Here is a 19,845-nt window from a genome sequence, read left to right on the forward strand (position 1 = left end):
ATTTAATTTAAATAAATTCATATAGAAATTACATATATATATATATATTTAAATTGTAAAATATATTAACAGTATAAATGATATATTATTACATATTCATAGATCATTTTATGTATAATATATAAAAATAAAAGAGTAAGATACAATTTTTTAAACATCTCGCGATAACTATATTACATATTTATAAAATATATCGAACCTTTTGCGAAATGTGTATTAAATATTTCATACTTACTCTTAGAATGACGTAATCAACCCATGGTATGCTACTGAGCACTATGCCAATTACAAGTGCAAGAAGACCTAGACAGATTGCTGTTATCCTATCTGCAAAAAAATAATAGTAACGTTAATAATGCAAGTGTCAAAACGTGCAGTATTAAATATATGCGCACTTAATGCGCGTTTACGCAACAACTTTTTTTGTGAACGGACATTATAGCTATCCACTACTTTTCATAGAGCAAGCATTGACCTACATTTGAAAATTAGTGCCGAGTATCGAGAATTAAGTAATTCAGATTCTATAATTATTGGCAACACTTCTCAGAAGTGCAATTATTATTGTAAATTTCGAATACACAAAAATTATTAAAATAAAGTAAAATTATTATTTAATCTATCATGCATTATATTATTATATATATAGTAAGTATAAGTTTTTATTTATAATACTGCCTTTATATATAATTAGGTATCAAAAAATATTTTAATTAAAACATTGTGTGTAGTATATATATGTATGCATGTATTTCTATGCGATGTATGTGTATACATTATATGTTAAATATACATAATAACACAACTTTTCATATTCAATAAATTATTAATACAAAATAGAACGCGCGCATGCGCTTAGTTCGTAGAGTAGTGCGTAAATATAAAACCTGGAAAATATATTACGAAATACACTTTCCATAGCGATAGCTTAGGATCTTAGAATCAAGATTAAGCAAGAGACTCTTTGCTGCCAAACTGGTAATCCCTGTTATTTGTTGAGAATTTGTAAATCCTTAGAAGACTTTAAACGATAAGTTGGTATAGATGAAAACTTACATATGTTATGTTTAATTGCTACTTGAAACAAATAAAAAGTTGCATGAATTAATGAATTAATTTGTATTACATTCTCGCCCGAGCCGTTGCCGGAAACAGACGTGTTTCGGTGTTGTTCCGCGAGCAGAGTAAACACACTGTGACAATCGACCGTTCTGTTGTGGTGCGTGAGTACGTGACAAATAATAATTCCGAAGTAAGCAGTGCAGCCGCGAACGCATACACGCTGGGCGCTTCGCATATCAGTAAATTAGATGAGGCGACGGCCAAATGACCGCCGCCATGGATCAATCTCAAGCCTTTGTGCAGAATAATGAACAAGGGCAAGTTGCTCCACAGCCTCCCGACGTGTATGCATCGCATTCGCGGCCAACGATAGCGTCTCAGTCCTATGATGACTCACCAACACTAGCAAATCAAGAAAACAACTGGCAGACGGTAGAGAGCAAGAAAAGGCCAAGAAGCAGTCCAGATACTCATACAAGCAACATCAAACACAAACAGAAACCAATCACCGAATATGTAACAGTAAACAGTGCCAACCGCTTCCAAGCTTTAAGTCAAATAACAGACGACTACTCTGAAGAAGCACCAGATGATAAAAATAAAACATTAAAGACACCGCCCATCTTTATTCCTGACGTACTATATCAAGCCGCTCGTGGAAACTCTCGATGCCGTTGCAAAAGAAGGATACTCCTTCAAAATTCTTGGGAAAAATCAAGTCAAAGTACAACCTACCGCTCCCGAAAACTATACAAAAATCGTAAAAACTTTAACTGCTAAAAAAACGGCATTTCACACATATTAACTTAAACAGGAAAAGAGCTTCAGGGTGGTAATCCGGAACATCCATCATACTGTTGACATAGCAGAACTGACAGAAGAAATTATCAAAAAAGGACATATAGTAATTGGTCCATAACATCAAACATCGCACAACAAAGACGCCGCTCTCGATGTTCTATGTAAATCTAAAACCGCAAGAAAACAACAAATCAATTTACGACATACAGTTCCTGCAGAATATGAAAGTACAAGTTGAGCCATCTCACACTAAACGAGAAATTGTTCAGTGCCTGAGATGTCAAAGATACGGCCATACAAAATCATATTGTAATAGACAACCACGATGTGTCAAATGTGGAAACAACCATCTGACATCGCTATGCACTAAATCCAAAGAAACCGCAGCCACATGCGTTCTCTGCGAAGGCAATCATCTAGCAAGCTACAAGGGCTGCATTGTCTATAAGGAAATTCAAAAAAGAAAATATCCAACACTCAGATCTAAACAACAAGAAATAATAGTGCGAACAAATAGACAAATAACTACTAACAACATCAGCAATCTCAAATCAAATACCACATTCGCTCAAGTGGCCACGGCATCAAATCAGCAAGCCGCATCTAACTTACAGACGCAACAAACAACGACACAACAGAATTATACTTACCTAGAACACATGATGAGCAAACTTATGGAGCGCATGGATGCCATGCTTAATCTCCTTACTACTCTTGTCTCAAAGATAAAGGTATGATACTAACACTTAAAATCGCATCCTGGAACGCCAACGGACTGAACCAACATACCCAAGAAGTTAAAACATTTATTCAGAACCAAGACCTTGACTTACTCTTAATATCTGAAACTCACTACACAAAAAAGAGTTACTTCAAAATGCCACAATATACCATCTACGAAACAAACCATCCCGACGGAACTGCGCACGGAGGCACTGCAATCATCATCAAAAACTCCATTAAGCACTACGAACTACCTAAATTTGAGCAGGCACACATACAAGCTACCAGCATCATGGTAGATGACTGGACTGGACCTATCTCCATTTCAGCAATCTACTGCCCTCCAAAACACAACATAAAAGAGCAACAATTTACAACATTCTTCGATACACTAGGTGCCCGTTTCATAGCAGAGGGCGACTACAATGCCAAAAACCAGCAATGGGGCTCTCGTCTCACAACTACCAAAGGAAGAGAGCTCCTCAGAGCAATAAAAGCCAAAAACCTAAATTATCTTTCCACCGGACAACCCACCTACTGGCCAATCGACAGACGAAAAGTTCCAGACGTCATCGACTTCTGTGTAACCAAAGGAATAGCAGAGAACTACTTAAGAATCGTTTCGTGCCTAGACCTCTCTCCTCAGATCATTCTCCCATCATTGTAACATTAAGTTCACAAGTTATACAAAAACAAATGCCAACCCCACTCTGCAATAAAAATACAGACTGGGAATATTTTAAAGAACAACTGGAAAGCAAGCTATCACCAAACATTCGCATAAAAACAAAAGAATACCTAGACACAGCGATAGAATTTCTAACCATCTCTATCCAAGATGCTGCCTGGGGTGTGACCCCAACTAAAAGCACCATCCATAAACTCCCGGACTGCCCAATTAGTGTCAAGAAAGCGATAGCTGAAAAATGAAAAACTAGGAAAAAATGGCAACTGACCCGCGATCCAAAAATTAAAACGCAACTAAATAAAAAAACCAAAGATCTCAAAAACCTCCTCAACAAATTAAAAAACGAATCAATACAAAACTATTAAAAAAAATCTAACAGCTACTGAAGCTACTGACTACAACTTATGGAAAGCTACCAGAAGCCTCAAGCAGCCAAAGCAACATGTACCACCCATACGTAAAAGCGACGGCAGCTGGGCAAGAAACGACAAAGATAAGGCAGTAACATTTGCAACACATTTGGAAAAGGTTTTCCAACCTCTTGCCGCAGAAATTATTCCAGCAGAGGAAGAATATATTCACTAATACTTGGATCAACCGACGTCCCCTATTCAACCATTCACGATGAACGAAATTATACAGGTAATCAAATACGAGGTCAATCCAAAAAAAGCCCCAGGCTATGAACTTATAAGCGGTAAAGTGATTAAACAACTGCCACCTAAAGCACTTCAACTCATCAAAATAATCTTTAATGCCATAGTACGGCTAGAGCAATTTCCCTCACAATGGAAAATTTCTCAAATAATTCTAATTCCCAAACCAGGCAAGTCAGCCGATGAAGTTACTTCCTACAGACCCATTAGCCTACTTCCAATCCTTTCGAAGGTATTCGAGAAATTGTTCCTGAAAAGACTAATACCTCTGCTTGAAGAATATAACATGATTCCTGACCATCAATTTGGCTTTCGTCAACAACATGCGACAGTAGAACAAGTACATCGAATAGTAAACAAAATATACCAAGATTTAGACGAAAAGCGCTTCTGTTTTGCAGTTTTCCTAGATATCGCGCAAGCCTTCGACAGAGTATGGCACACTGGCCTATTATACAAAATAAAACGTAAATTCCCTCCATCATTTTACCTAATTCTAAAATCGTACCTAAGTGACAGGTACTTCCAAGTTAAACTTCAAGAAGAACTAACATCTCTCTTTCCGATTAACGCTGGAGTCCCCCAAGAAAGTGTCCTTGGTCCAGTTTTATATTTACTCTACACATCCGATCTTCCGACTATGGAAAACTGCATGGTAGCAACCTTCGCGGATGATACCGCCATCTTAGCATCGCACTCAAATGCAACAACAGCGTCTCAAAGGTTGCAAGTTAACTCAAACGAGATAACAAAATGGCTTAAAATAAAGGAGAATAAAGGTTAACGAAACTAAGTCCTCACGTAACATTCACGACGCGCAGAGAAACATGTCCAACCATCACACTTAACAACTCCGCCATACCACAGGCAGAAGACGTCAAATACTTAGGAATACACCTTTACCGAAGACTAACCTGGAAAAAGCACATCTGGATGAAACGGAAACAACTGGGGTTAAAACTTAGCAAACCATTCTGGCTGATAGGCAGAAACTCACAATTGACATTGGGCAACAAACTATTAATATATAAAATCATACTTAAACCAGTGTGGTCCTATGCAATCCAACTCTGGGAATCGAGCAGCGAATCCAACATCGAAATACTCCAGCGATTCCAATCCAAGGTTCTAAGAATCGTTACCAATGCTCCGTGGTACGTTTCCAACGAAGTGATTCACCAAGACCTCGGCATGTGCACAGTGAGAGAAGAAATACATAACTTTAGTGAAAAATACCACGCAAAACTAAATATTCATCTCAATATATTTGCAAAGAAACTTCTTTCAAAAAGGGAACAGACGAAAAGACTAAAAAGATTCAAATCCATAGACCTTACTACTCGATTTAAGTGTTAATCCAATCCTATGCACACAAAAATAATTCAATATGTAATTAGGTTAAAAGTGATAGGTAGGTTGCCAATGGGCAACCTCCTCTCTGTCCTATCATGTCAAAAAATTTACTTATTATCCCAGGATAGATTGTAAATAAAGCATAGGGGTAAAAAAAAAAAATTTGTATTACAAAATTAATATTTTTGACAGTGATTAATCTTGGATTTTACTTGCACTTATACATATGTGTGTGTGTATGTTGTAACTGTAATTGTTAGAAAACTTTATCATTTTAATCTTAGATCTTGCCAGAGATTTGCGCAATAATTAAGCGATTAAGTGTTGACATGAGATGACGAAGTACATATTCCTAATAAATGACGTCAATATTTCTTGCGACAAATTATGTACATCTCGCACTCATTAATGTATGATAAAAACTGATAATTTGTTATAATTCAAATGCATTTATAATGCTTTATTTGCTATGTCGATAATTAATATTAGTAGTCTTACAGACTGAACATTCGCAATTATTACATATATATGTTTGAAAATCATTATGCGTAGCTATTTGATTAACATTTGCACATTTTTCTTAGGAAACATCGATAATAATCAGACAAAATTCCGAGATATGACGTCTTTGTGACGAACCGGATGTATAACTCGCCTGATAATTCGAGCGTTTCATTATATAATTGTTACGAGATCCCAGCATCATTGAGAATTCTTCATTATATATAAGTCGGTCAACATGCTTTCACTCCCGAATTAAACGTAGGACGCTAATGATGCAACTTTGAAATTGCCATCTGAGGTCCCGATACATCGATGCAATGCATCATATCGTATGTTAAAGTGTGCTCACAATTATGGGGAACATTCTAGTACCAATTATTTACGGTAGAAAAAAATAAGAGAAATACTTATATGCTGTTTGATTCACTTTTCTTCTTCAAATTATATTCGTAAGCAAATCCACATTTACGCAATTGGCGCTAATTGTGGCTTTAATTATCAGTTCGATAATAGTAAGTGCAATCTTTATAAAGAAACGTGAATAGCACAGACTGTGAACAAAAGATAAAAATATGATGATGCCAGAAAAAGAGAAGTACTTTGCGCGATCTGGCCTTTTAATCTCCTCAATGAAATCTCCAGGAATTTCTTTGGTCAAGGAATTCACCTGGAGCCACTCAACGACCTTGAGTTGCACAATATCCAAACAAATACCGACAGTTGCAGACGTTTTTTAATCGACAAACTATATTCAAGGACATTTTAATAGAAAAATAGATTATATAGATCAAGGTTGCTTTTTCTAATATCCATTTATCCTTCTTCTAATTTTTCTTAACATTATGCTGTCAAAATTTGTTATTTCTGTTATTTTATTTTTAAACATTACGACTCGTTATCATTCCTAATTAATCGGAATCTTTTATGTAATTTGACAGGAAAAGTTTCTTTGTTATATTCTAATTTAGCTTCTAATTTAACTTACTGATATAAAGCTGCATATATTACTATAATTATTAATTTCGTTTAATTTAATGCTGTATAAATCTATAAATTTATACTTTCTTAGTTAACATTCATGTATTGAAGTCCAATTAAACAAGTAGCACCTTCACTCCTTTTTCATTCTTGTTATTTCCGTAAGTAGAAAGCATACGATTGCTCAAACTGTATCCGCATTCTACATATATCCGCATAATTTTCTCCCAGATAGTTTGATTCAATTTCGATAAATGTTGTTTAGCAACATTATCTCACTTCGATCGTAGTTTCTATTTTATTAGTAACTTTGCAATCATTTCTCTTTATAAGAGACGGTTCAATTCTCCTTACAAGAGACTTTTTTACGAGATTCGCAATACATAATATAATATTAGTGTTATTCAACATAAATTAAGATTTACAATCTTTATTAAAATAAGCAAATGGAATATAAAGTAATAACAAGTAGTATTTATTTTGCATCATAAAATTAACAGTATGCATCGTAAATAAAATTAAGTAAATAATGATCTTAAGAGATCTAAGATTGCGGTTCTTTCAAAACAATTTCGTTAAAGTGAACAAGTAAATTATCGGTTTTATTATATCGTATCGATTACAGATATAATGGGAATTGATTGTCCGTGATATGGTCTAAGGATCGCGGTAGCGTAAATAAGTCTTAATACATGAAAGCGCCGCGCGATTGAAAGGATCAACATCGCGAATGCAACGTTTGTTCGGCAATTTATAGTTCGCATACCGCAGAGAGAGTGCAAAATAACTCGCGCGCTGCTCACACAAAGTTAAAGGTAGCGTGGTATTTGTTAACCGTGAGTGGTATAAATTATCCGAGGACCGTTGCACAACGCACCTTGCGATCTCTCCTTTCTCAGATGCCGGCCACTGGCCAGACGTGCCCGAAGTTCGATTTCTTAATCTGACCTCGAGAAGATGCGTGCGTCAAACACAAGCCCAATCTTGCTCGAATTAATCGGTCAGTTTCAGTATTTTACGAATGACCGATAATAATCTGAATAATCTTGATCTACAATCATCACGATCATTAATGTATTTCGTTCTAGTGTTTCGCTTATTGCCAATACATATTTATTTATGTATTCGTAGAAGAAGGTACAAGATCGATGGGATTACAGATAGTTATTAAAATTATTAGGAAGCTAGAAAAATTATTAGAATTATTAAAATTTTTACATATTTCTGCGCAAAGTTCGAAGACCTTTCCAATCAAGGAGAAAGAGATTAATTAAAAATAATTTTCTTGGTGCTTAGAGATTAATCGTTGTCTTAAAAACAATGCTATTATACTATAAGTTATCTTAATTTTGTCACGCAAAATATGAGAGAAATAAATCATCGATTATCGGTTCTGGTTGCGATGAAATAGTGACCGAGCGATGTTTTGAGCAGCTCGTCAAGTGAAATTAATTTGCAGATTCTTCGGAACATAAAATGAAGCAATGCGAACATAGTTGACGATTCTTTAATCACGATGGCGTGATAAAAGCCGCTGAATATCACTTATCACGGTCTAACTGTCGGTAATTGTACGAGCGATACTTAATGGCTCATTGTTTCCCTCTTATTGAGTTTAAGGAGCTGCTCAGTTACAAATTGCTCATTACATAACTCGCGGTTAACTTACATGTAATATCTGCGGACTCTTAGCATTACACTGCATACTATTGTTTTGCATAGCAGTTCCACGCGCCGGAAATATGAAATAAGAGAACTTAGAGAAATAGTAAAAGAGATTTTAAGAACCTTTCAAGGATTAAGAGTCCCTGAAGATTTGAAGATCGAAAAATAGACGGATTAGCATCATCAAGACTTATCAAGAATTTAAAAAGAAATCTTACAACACTTCTCGTTTATAACGACCCAAAGAGCTAAGCATCTCTTTTTCTCTCTCTCTCTCTACCTTGAGGAATTCTGAGAAATGTCCCTTCGACCTTTTCGCTGAATTGCATTCCATAGTTCTATTACATACATTACATCGTGCATCAGCGATATATCATCGTATATACACGTATATACACGTAAGATACGCTAACGCTGTTTCCGGCCTCTGCGAGAGCAGAGTTTAAAAAATTCCGACGAGCGGATGCAGAACACGTTCACGAGAATCATCTGTTCATCACTTATACCGGCCGTTCATCTCGTGCGGACATAACAACCATAATAGAGATTACGTGGTTTCTTCTTACGGCTTGGAAGCCGAACGAAAGTTTTCCCTATATCGCGTTGTATCATATCTGCGGAGATCAATCAAAACAGATGTAAGCAGCAAAAAAATTGAATTTATTAATCAATTTCTCAATTATTACATTTCTCTCGTAAAACAATTATTACTTATTACTTATTAAAAATTATAATAAGTACGCATAATTGTAATAAGTACGTATAATTGTAATAAGTAATTCGTGCAATTTAAAGCAGATCCGTTCCCACGTGACACTTAGGGAATGAATGGAGAAATCCTCCTTAGAGAGATATCCGAAATGCCCGGAAGGTACGAGTAGCGTGTCTAACGATATCCAGGCATCAACGTATTTTAATTGGCCGCAGCAGATGCACGTCCGCGTTCCTATGTGTTACAAGCAAGCAGCCGTTACATGCGGTAATATCGCCGCCGCGATTTCGGAGCCGCAGCATCCGCGCGGTGCTCACGCGTGCAGTTTCTCTCGACGTTGCACGCACCTACCCAGGCAGCATCGTCTCCCTCACCACCATCGTCGCCACCATTTCTCCTCTCCCTTCTCCCCCCCCCTCCTCTCAATCCTCCTGTAAAAGCGTAAGAGCGAAAATTCTCCTCCCGACGAAGTGCAATCACGATTTTGCAACGTCGTCGCGCGAACACGCAGTATAAACGCAGCTGCGTGCTTGTGCGAGAAACTGTGCGTCGCCGCTTAGAAAGTCTACAGTTTGCGGAAGAAGCGGATACCCACAGAGGTGCCCCGATAGCTTCCTGTAACGCGTGACAGGATGTCCCTGATTAATTTCTCTTTAATCTCTTGTACACTATGGAACGATGAATTTCTATTGACTGTCCCCATATGCTTCCAGAGATCGACGTCATACTGTGTCTATACCGTAAAGATTTCTCACGCACTTGTACCATAAACTTTTTTATATTTAATCCGGAACTTTTCAACTTTTATAAGTCAGGATTATAAATCGGGTAACGAGAGATTCCTTACGGTTTTCTCGTATGAATGATACATATGTATTTGATACTATTAGAGCATAACACTGATGATCGCAAACGTAAATGTTGTAAATCAATCAGTAGCCGCAACATAGCCTACATATCAGTCTATTGCATTTCAATTTTTCTAGCCGAAAGTATTACAGATCTTGAAATCAGAGTTGGATTATTATTTCAATCGAGAAAATCCGTACCAAGAATTTTTATTATATTTCTAGTACGTTATATTTCTCGAAATGGGTTGTATAAATTTTTTTATTGTCTTGTAAAGATTCTATATAATTGAAATATTTTTTTCAGATAGTAATATAGTAACTTGACAGTAATGTGTCACTAAATAGCGGGAATATCTGAAACGAAACGGAACGTTACATTTTGTTCCGGTCTAAGCCGACAAATTCTTGTTGACATTTAAATTCGCCGTGAAACATACAAATAGTGATAATATTGCTCGAAATAAAACATAGATGGAAAATAAAATTCTATTCCAAAAATTAATTAATAATCTAATCTAAAAATACATTAAATATTATATGTAATATTTATCCAAATTTGGTTTTATTTTTGTTTGAATATAAAACTATTTAATATATAAATATCTATACAATTAAACATTTCTAAACATATTATGCAAGATTAACAAATCGGTTGGCTCATGAGGAATTGCCTATAAAACAATAATATAAAAAATTAAATTTATCGCATATAACTAACTATTGCACTTTTCTTATTTATAACACTCAAACTTCTCTCCGTTTCAAAGTTCTCGCATTTGAAGTAAATCTATTCGCCTAATAAGACTCTTAGGAGAGCGAGAGTTTTCCTCGGTGCATAATTTTACGCAATCTTACTAATGCCGCAATAAGAAAAAAAATGGAGTCATTTACGTGCATGCATTTCACGTGCACACTTGACATCGAACTCTCCCCATAATTCCTAAGCGCACTTGAGAACAATTTCTTTGCTTATCATGCATGACGCGAAAATCATAACATTCGCGCCTTAACATTTTGCGAATGAAAGTACGATTATAAACTACAATACTACGTCATGAATGAAGTATTTCTCGATGTACTTTTACGATTTATGTTATTAATGTGGTGATTTATATTATTATAATTTTTCAACATCAATTTTTGTTTATGAAAAAAAATACGTATGCTATTTTTTATTATAGTTGTTTTAATATTAATTAGAAATATCATAGGTATAGAAATCTAAACTTGGAAATAGTAATTATGCGATGTCATTGCTAAATAAGACTATGATGATATATACAGAAGAATAAAAGTATCCGAAATGATGAAAAAAAATACAAAAATGCATATCAATATGCAAATTGTGCATATATAAAAAAATTTTAATATAAAAAAAATTGTTTACGTGGCAAAAAATACTACCGAAATGTGTTAATAAATATATTCTGAATGATTATCATTTGTCTTCTTTTATGATTTTTTTTTATAAACCTACATTGGCAATTTAAAATCTCCTTGACTTCTCATAAATTTATAACTAGTTGTGTAATAAAAAAATCCTCACAACTCTTCTCGATATGTAAAGAAATATTTGCTATAAATATTATTATATTTTGACGTTTACTTATTTCTTAAATAAATATTTTTTAGTAATTTTTTTAATTACGATCTCACATATTGTGTATAATAATATACATACATAAATGATATAATTTATAAATAAAGAATTTATCTATAAAGTTAATTGAAACGAAAACTCATATACATATATACTACACATCTTTTCTTAAGCTAAACAACTTTCATAAGTTAATTGCTAAGTTAATATTGCAAGTCTCGATATAAGAGTTCATTAGCAATCAATCACAGTGCAATAAAAATAATACTTTCGATAGAGTTATTTAAGTGACTTTTATACTTTTATTACGGTGAGATATTACTCAGTTCGTTGTCAATGAGAAGAATTAAAATTAATTAATGACAGTCAATACACGATCGAACAAAATATTCCACCATTCCAGATTATATAATCCGCGAATTTATGGATTTAGAGTCGTTGATGAATACAGCGAATACGCAGATTAAGTAATTAAGAATCTACATGGAAGGCGGATTCGCTTAATTTATTAAATCTCTGTATTGGCTACGATTCTGACTTTATAATTGACGTGTTATACGTGTTATAATTGACGTCTTATACGATAATACTAATCAGAAATGTAAATGACCTGAACTTTGTTTTCCATTGTACTAGATAAACACGTCTGTAGTAAAATATAAGTTTTGTCTGATTATTAATGAAAAAATATAGAAGTGGATAGTCAAACAAACGTATATTCATGATAATAATTACATTGTAAGGTAATATAGATGTCATACTGAATCTTCTTCTAATCGTAGATGCTAAAGATCAAGGCAACTATATGATTTAAGAAATCTGGAATGTAAGTCATTTAACACATCAAAAAACCTTGAAATGTAAATCTTATTGAACACTCTAAGAACTTTGATATTTATTGACTTTATGTAAAATTGTTTATGACAATTTAAGAGATACGTTAACGTATAAAGAGACGACTCGGGATAAAGTCGCATTAAGAAAGTTAAACAGTCTGTAAAAATGGTTTTCTTCATCTTGCAGTTTTAACTGCACTCTAGCTTTATGATTCTGTCAGTAACGATTTTATTTTAATACGAAGAAGAATGTTTATTCGAATGAATTCTCGATCTAAACGAGAAAAAGAAAAAAAGAAAAGAAAACTAAACACGAAAAACAAATACTACTTCGCTCAGGAAGATGATAAAAACGCAATCATACGCATTCTGCGGGAGACGCAATCTTGACTGTAAAACCTTTCACATTTTTCTCTAATGACACCTTAATCTGAACTATAGTCCCAGACCTTCGCTTTGATCCCGCTCGAGAATGCCACGAAACGACCGTGCAACTTTTTTCGAAATCTCCTTAATCATTAGTGTCTAATGCAACTTACAAAATCGAACTTACGACATCCGGTCCGGCTATACTTATTATACATCTATTCGCAGTCACGCAAGCCATATGTCTACAAGATGATTGCAATATCTTAATTGAAATAAAACACAGAAAACAAATATATCTTGAAAGATTAATATATTTTTCACCACACATTTGTTTCACAATTTAATTAATTTAAATGATTTTTAAATTAGGTCAATATATATAATAAGCGTAGGACAATAAATACATCTATTACTGTTTGATGAAATAAAGATACACAATAGTATACTATGTGTGTGTCTGGAAAATAATCTCTTCGACGATATAATTTTTTATTTACATTTCAAGAAGACACTTGATTGTCGCCAATAAAAAAAATTAACAAGCATCACGGTAGTCAGAAGCGATAATTATCTGCGCTTTATCACAAACTATCAGTTGCCTTCTCAGAACCGCTCCCGTTTTTATTCGTTGTTATTCTACGACTTTATGCTAACGAACTTTTTGCAGAAAGAAGGAAACGATTAAAGTGACAAAGTTCGAAAATTAAATATGTGATTTATAGTTTTTTCTACGTCGAGGAAGTTAATCTCATTTAAATTACAATCTCAACTATTTTATATAAATTATGATCTCCACTCTCATTAATATTCGTCTGCTAATGTTACGATTCATCATAATTGCAGCGAGCATGATGCACGCATATACCTTCATAATCTTTCTCTTTCTTGTAAAATTAAAACAATTAACGGTTAAATTTTAGATAGCTCGTCATCTCAAAAAAACTATTAATGGCGTTTAAAATTATTTCTATTAATTTATTTATTTCTATGGTTATCTTTATTATACGTATATTTTATTACAGACCGGGAATTATTTCCTTCTTATAAAATAATTATTCTACTCTTTCTTTAAGATAGATTTAATTTTTCTTTAATTCGTAGATTATTATTTTGCATCGCTCGAACTGCTATAGATTTTAAGATTTAAGATATAAATATACTAAAAATTTGAAATTACTTGGGGTTTGAACCTTCCAATACATTATATTTTCTATTCTATTTTCTATTTAATTACATTATTAGTCCTTAACCTCTTATATAATCTTATAATTAAAGATCTTTAAATCTAATATACTCGAATTATTTAAATATGTATGACGTATTGATTAAAGGAATTTCCATGAGATGTCCTGACCTCGCCCTTACCATCTCCATTAATATTGATTGCACATCAAAGACTGCATGACATAACACTTATTTTGGGCAGTCTATCTTCCACTTATTATCTCATGGTTTCGGTTGCTTAACGATCGTACGTAACACATCGTGAGGATGCGACGAGGCATTCATGGTGTCGATTCGAAAAGTATGCGTTTACATACCGAGAGAGTCGGTCGGGCATCTGCCAGTAATGGACCGTGAACAGGGCCGGTTTCACTACATTTATGCAATCATTGAACTCTAACGCAAACCTAATCATCAATCACTACATACACATATCATGGGCAATACTATTTTATAAGATACCTGAATTTTTTTCTCCATTTTACCTTTATATAAGTTATAGTCTTACGTGATAATCTAAACACGCTATTGGTACGATAGAATTAAACGATTTCTTTACAACATGAAAGTGAGAGAAAAAAAGAAACCAGAAGATCAATTTCGAAAATAAATACCGAATCTCAATGTTCAAATTCTATTATATTGTTATATTGTTATATTGACAACTCTTCATACATCATTATATTTGATAAGTTTTTTTTTTAATTTTTTATATATTTTGTCTTAGATTACTTCCTGATTTTTAAATTTAAATGTCAAGAGAAAATGTAAAAATATTTTAATTGATCTATCAATTTTGATCAAGATTAGAATAGAATAATGTATAGACGATTTCTCTTGATTGACAAGAAGACTGCCTCTTTCACTAACGCCTGGAGCCAGCCCTGGCCGTGGGTGAAAGTGATCTCAAAATCGAAGTGACCAGCCCTGTCGTGTTGTTCGCACCAGTTATACTTCATGAATAATATACATTTGCGTTTTGCAACGATCGCGTAAAAAACACGCAATAACGCTACGGACTTATGTTTGGACAGCCACGATTTTGTAACTCTGACTGCATTCCGAAGAAAGGGATTGTCTGAATCGATTCGTGCGTAAAGACGCAGCAAGGCGAGCCTTTTGACGACAAGCTGAGAATACACACGTTTCATTCAAAGTGTGAAGGTCCAATAGTCTTATTTCATGACTTTGCAGTTATTCTAGTAGCGAAGATCACACAGAGAGCGTAAGATTTAGACCTTAAAGCTTTTTAAGGTCAAAGTAATCTACAATCTAGGTGCTAAAGAACGTAAAATATGAGGATGCTAAGTAACGATATGACGAAGTATGATATCTTTGTTGGTATAATGCATTAACTCGTCGATTTGACTGTCACGGACTCGACGAGAAGCGGAATTGTTCTTCAGGATTTCAATACAAGTTATGCGACAGGTCGCGCAACCGCAAAATTGCGCAAAACAGTTGGGTCTGGTTGCTATTTCCGGTTGGTTTCTTGTTGCAGTGCAAGTGGAGATTTCTTAATCTTAGGCGATGTTTTTTTTTTACAAGATACAAGTCATTCAACGTCACGGTCAACTATCACGGACCGGTACATCATAAGAACCTTCGATACGTAAGAACCTTCTTTTAAATCACCTTTGCCTTACATTGGCAACAATTTTCTGTTTAACAATATATTATCCTTTTCTATAATGTTTCTATTTTTATTAAATATTAAAAATAACTAATTATATTAAATATAAAATATTAATATTAAAAATAACTAATTTATTTTTAAATAATTATTTACATTTTCTTAGTGTTAATCTTTGGTTGCATTCAATGACTATTCCATTCGTTATGCGCTATCAACCGGGACAATGACTTGCCATCTTCCGATAGACATCATCGAGAGTGTTTTGCTCTGTGATAATGATTCAAGGAATTTTCTGACACATAAACTTCCTTTTAGGTAATTTACCGTTGAAAATTAATGCTAAACGGATCTCGGAGAGCAATGAATGAACCTTGTTATTGTTAGAGCTTCGTCAGGTTCGTCGAGCAGAGAGGACGTAAATTGAAATGTTATCTGTTTGCGCGGGAATTTCCCGCATATCATTATACGAAATAATTGTATGGTTAAAGACGCGAGATTAATTTATATTGACTCATAGCAAACTATGTCAATTAGCATAGTAGAAGTGATTACTTTCAAATTTCCAGATTTCTCGTATTCAACATTATTTGAATTTTTATATAATATATTTGCTAGAAATTCAGCTTATTTGTTTCTGTTAAAAATCTCAATCTCGATACTTAATCTCACAGAAATGAATTATTCGGCAATTTGTCAATACATTGATTCTGTATTTCTTAAACATCTGTCATATGTTTAAAAATTAATTTTCATAACTCATCAAAATTAATTTGCATTTTATAATCGTAAATTACAAAATCGAAATTTGTAATTATTCCGGGCATTATGTATGTAAAATGTACACGATATATCTTGATTATACAAGAGTATAGATATCTCTTGTTCTACAATCTTCAATCTTTCATTGGAATGCCCTTCAAACTACCATCTCGACTTCTCGAGCAAGTGTAATAGCCTTACGAAATTACCGATCTTAAATTGCCGTGCAATCGACAGTAGGGATACTATGTTTCATATGGAAAGTCTGAAGAAGCACGATATGAAAAGCAATTAGAAAACAATTAGAAATCTTACAATAGAAATTTCATTGACATTTAGAATTTTTAATTGCTAGATTGTTCCATTAAAAAGTAAAGCAATGCATATTTTTTTAGAAAGTTGAAAGTTGAAAACACATTTGAAAATGTTTTTTAATATTGTAAAGTCAATGTCGATCTTATTACATTAGTACTGCAAAGTTAATTTAACTCGTTAATTGTAGTTTTCTACAGCAACTTCTCAGCTACTAGAACTTTGCTAGATCTACTAAATGCAGTTGTAATCTTATTTAGAGTTTTAGTAGTAATCATACGAGATCCTTATAGGGAGAGAATTTTGCAAGTGTTTCACATGTAAAAGACAATAAATTCGATATATCTATGCGGAAAAACTCGTTATCGCTAATTTCAATAAGAATGACAATTTTTGAATGTCAAGATTATGTAAAGAATTGTTACTTACAATTATACAAACATACGATTATTTTACCGAATCAATTTAGCTAGAGCTCACTAATTTTAAAGTTTCTATAAGGAAATATTTAAAAGGATAAATAAATCGCGAATATTTAATAAGATCATAAAATGGAAGATAAAATGTAGCTGCAAATAGACTTGATCTCAATTGTATTTTGCTCTAAATAAAATTACTCGTTTCCGATAAGTAAAATATAAACCAATTCCTCTACGCAAAATTAAAGACTTGTCTTCTTGATTTTATTTCGATCGACGCGACCGCCAAATATAATTTTCCTATTAATACAAAATTTATTGCACGATAAAAACGGAATAGGCTTGAATAATCGATAATAAATAATCTTGCAACACTACATTAGTCCGGATGCAACTCTGTTTTTCTTTCTTGCAAAACATTCAAAAAAACAGAATGTATGTGTTCTTGCATACAGTTTTCTTCTAGTTTTAGATAATCTTGCATATGCAATGGCTTAATACAACTTATGACCTTCTTGCAGTTACGTTAAAACTTTCATTATGAGAAGATTGATGTAATTTGATTGATGTAAGTGTGTTAATAACTTCCGTAATACGGGAAAATAGCGCGATTTTCTACATTGATGAAGCCATGACCCATCAGTAATTTAAGTATGAACTTGAAATAAACTTGACGTACCGATCGTTTATTTGTTTCTTACGCTAAGTACATACTGAGATTTTCGAACGTAGATCACGAACGTGTGGATGCACGAACATTTTTTAAAAAGAAAAAACCAGGAAATAATTCTAATTTATTCTAGAAATAATATAATAGCGTTGAGTGCTTCTCTTATCAATACAACTTCACTTTCTATCATAATTTGTTAATTGCCAATACTAACTATGAGACTCACTTATTGTTTACGTTCTTGTCTGAGAATTTGTGTCGTAAAACTTTCAATTTTCACTCATTCATAACGCATCGCATCTAAATAAGCTTCTACTGACTCAAAGAAAGTATACGATTTCGAAGATATTTCGCATACAAAATACTTTTTATCTGTCATATATGTGCATAATGCATAGTCGGATTATTCTAGTTTTATCATGTCAAGGCAGAAGCAGGCGAAACGAATTAGACAGAATATCATATCAAATAGCTCTCGTATATACCCTTGTGCGCGACCCATAAAAAGAAATGGAAAATGATGATGACACTCTTCTTCACGTGACACAACGCGGTCAGACTCGGGCTCACGTGATACGATAATGATGCGTACATAAATCTCGCCTGCCTGCAATCGCCAATCTCTGTATATCATAACGCTATATGTAATGACAGGACGTGGCTCCGTCGTATTGCAAGACGAGTGTATTAGAAAGTCGATAGCACGGATCTGTGAATGTGGCATAGTAATGCGCTTTGCTACGATGTATAATAGATAAATGATTTGCGCGGTGCATTGAACGATTTATCATGCTTCTTTAATCAAAGGCTTATTCACCCTTCGTTCTCAATCGTTAAATCATAGCGATATTTTACTCGAGTGTTTCGGTGACGGCTGTTATGCTTTTCGAGCACACTCTCGTATAATAATAAGTATTATTAATTCATAACCGATCGTGAAGATTTCGCAAGATATATTATCGATTAAACCACTTGCTAGTAGCATGTAACCGGTTGTACTCCGCTCTTTCTATTCTATCATTCGTCGCAATTTTTCTTTTTTTATTAATTTGACTGTCTTATGCGAAATGATTGCACAATTTGTAAGGTTCGAATAAAAATTTATATCATAGATCTTTTGTTCACAGATCACTTAATGCGAAGAGTCTATTAGGCAGATCTCGTTAAGGCGAAAGCATCAAGATATTAAATGATGATAGCAAACTTTTTTTTACGGGAGTGCCAGGGAAAGAGCGAGAGAGGAAGAAACTATCTACAAAAAATGCGCTGGTTTCCGGAATTAAAAACGATTGCGCGAGGAAAAATTAAAAGAAAGATTTTAAAAACGACAACAAGATTTTGAATTACGTAAGCGTGTCTATCTCGCGTGATGCAAAGCGTGAGTGAAAATCGTGCTGCTAACATCGTGTTCGGTAAAAACAAGACGAGCACAAACTCGTATTTTCTCGCGAAACCTAACGGTATCGCGGAATAAAGGATACGGACGCAGGATGAGGACGTTTGCCCGGAAGGCGAAACGGCCGTAAAGAAGAAGTTAAAGTGAGGGTTTCTTTCCTTTTCTTTTTTATTCGTCGAAAGTTTTTAGACAAATGTGTTTTAACAGTTTTAAAACTATATTGTTTACAAGACATTTGGTGATATTTAAAAATTGAATGAATATGAAATCTAACACATGAATAATGTATAAATATTTTAATGCTGTAAGAAAACCTCCTATTAATGTCAAAGATTTCAATGCCGGATAGAATATTAGCAGGGACTTTAACGCTGGATAGCGCTGCATTTTCTACTTGTTTCGTTATATGTATATATGTGCGTATGTGTATACATATATATATATATATATATATATATATAGGATATATACATTTTGTGGACCAATAATATATGTACGATATAAATATATAATTTGCACAGAAACGCTTACTATGAAGGAAATATTTTCAATTTAATTTTACTCAAAGTATTAGAGGAAAAAGATACATATATCTTATGTATCTTTTTCCTCTAATACTTTGAATAAAATT

General features: G+C 33.7%; 1 protein-coding gene across 2 annotated transcripts in view; it reads right to left on the reverse strand.

Annotated features, from left to right (window-relative positions):
• Positions 1 to 19,845, reverse strand: part of Dsb (scavenger receptor class B member debris buster) — a 42,038-nt gene that overhangs the window by 5,944 nt on the left and 16,249 nt on the right. For both annotated transcript variants that reach the window (XM_083081234.1, XM_083081235.1), the window contains exon 3: positions 236 to 327. In XM_083081234.1, the coding sequence (XP_082937360.1) occupies positions 236 to 327 (92 nt within the window). The remainder of the gene's footprint in view (positions 1 to 235; positions 328 to 19,845) is intronic.

This window comes from Camponotus vicinus, unplaced genomic scaffold (assembly GCF_025532165.1).
Source record: "Camponotus vicinus isolate PSW18456_S1 unplaced genomic scaffold, iyCamVici1.0 SCAF_11, whole genome shotgun sequence".
Classification (NCBI taxonomy): domain Eukaryota; kingdom Metazoa; phylum Arthropoda; class Insecta; order Hymenoptera; family Formicidae; genus Camponotus; species Camponotus vicinus.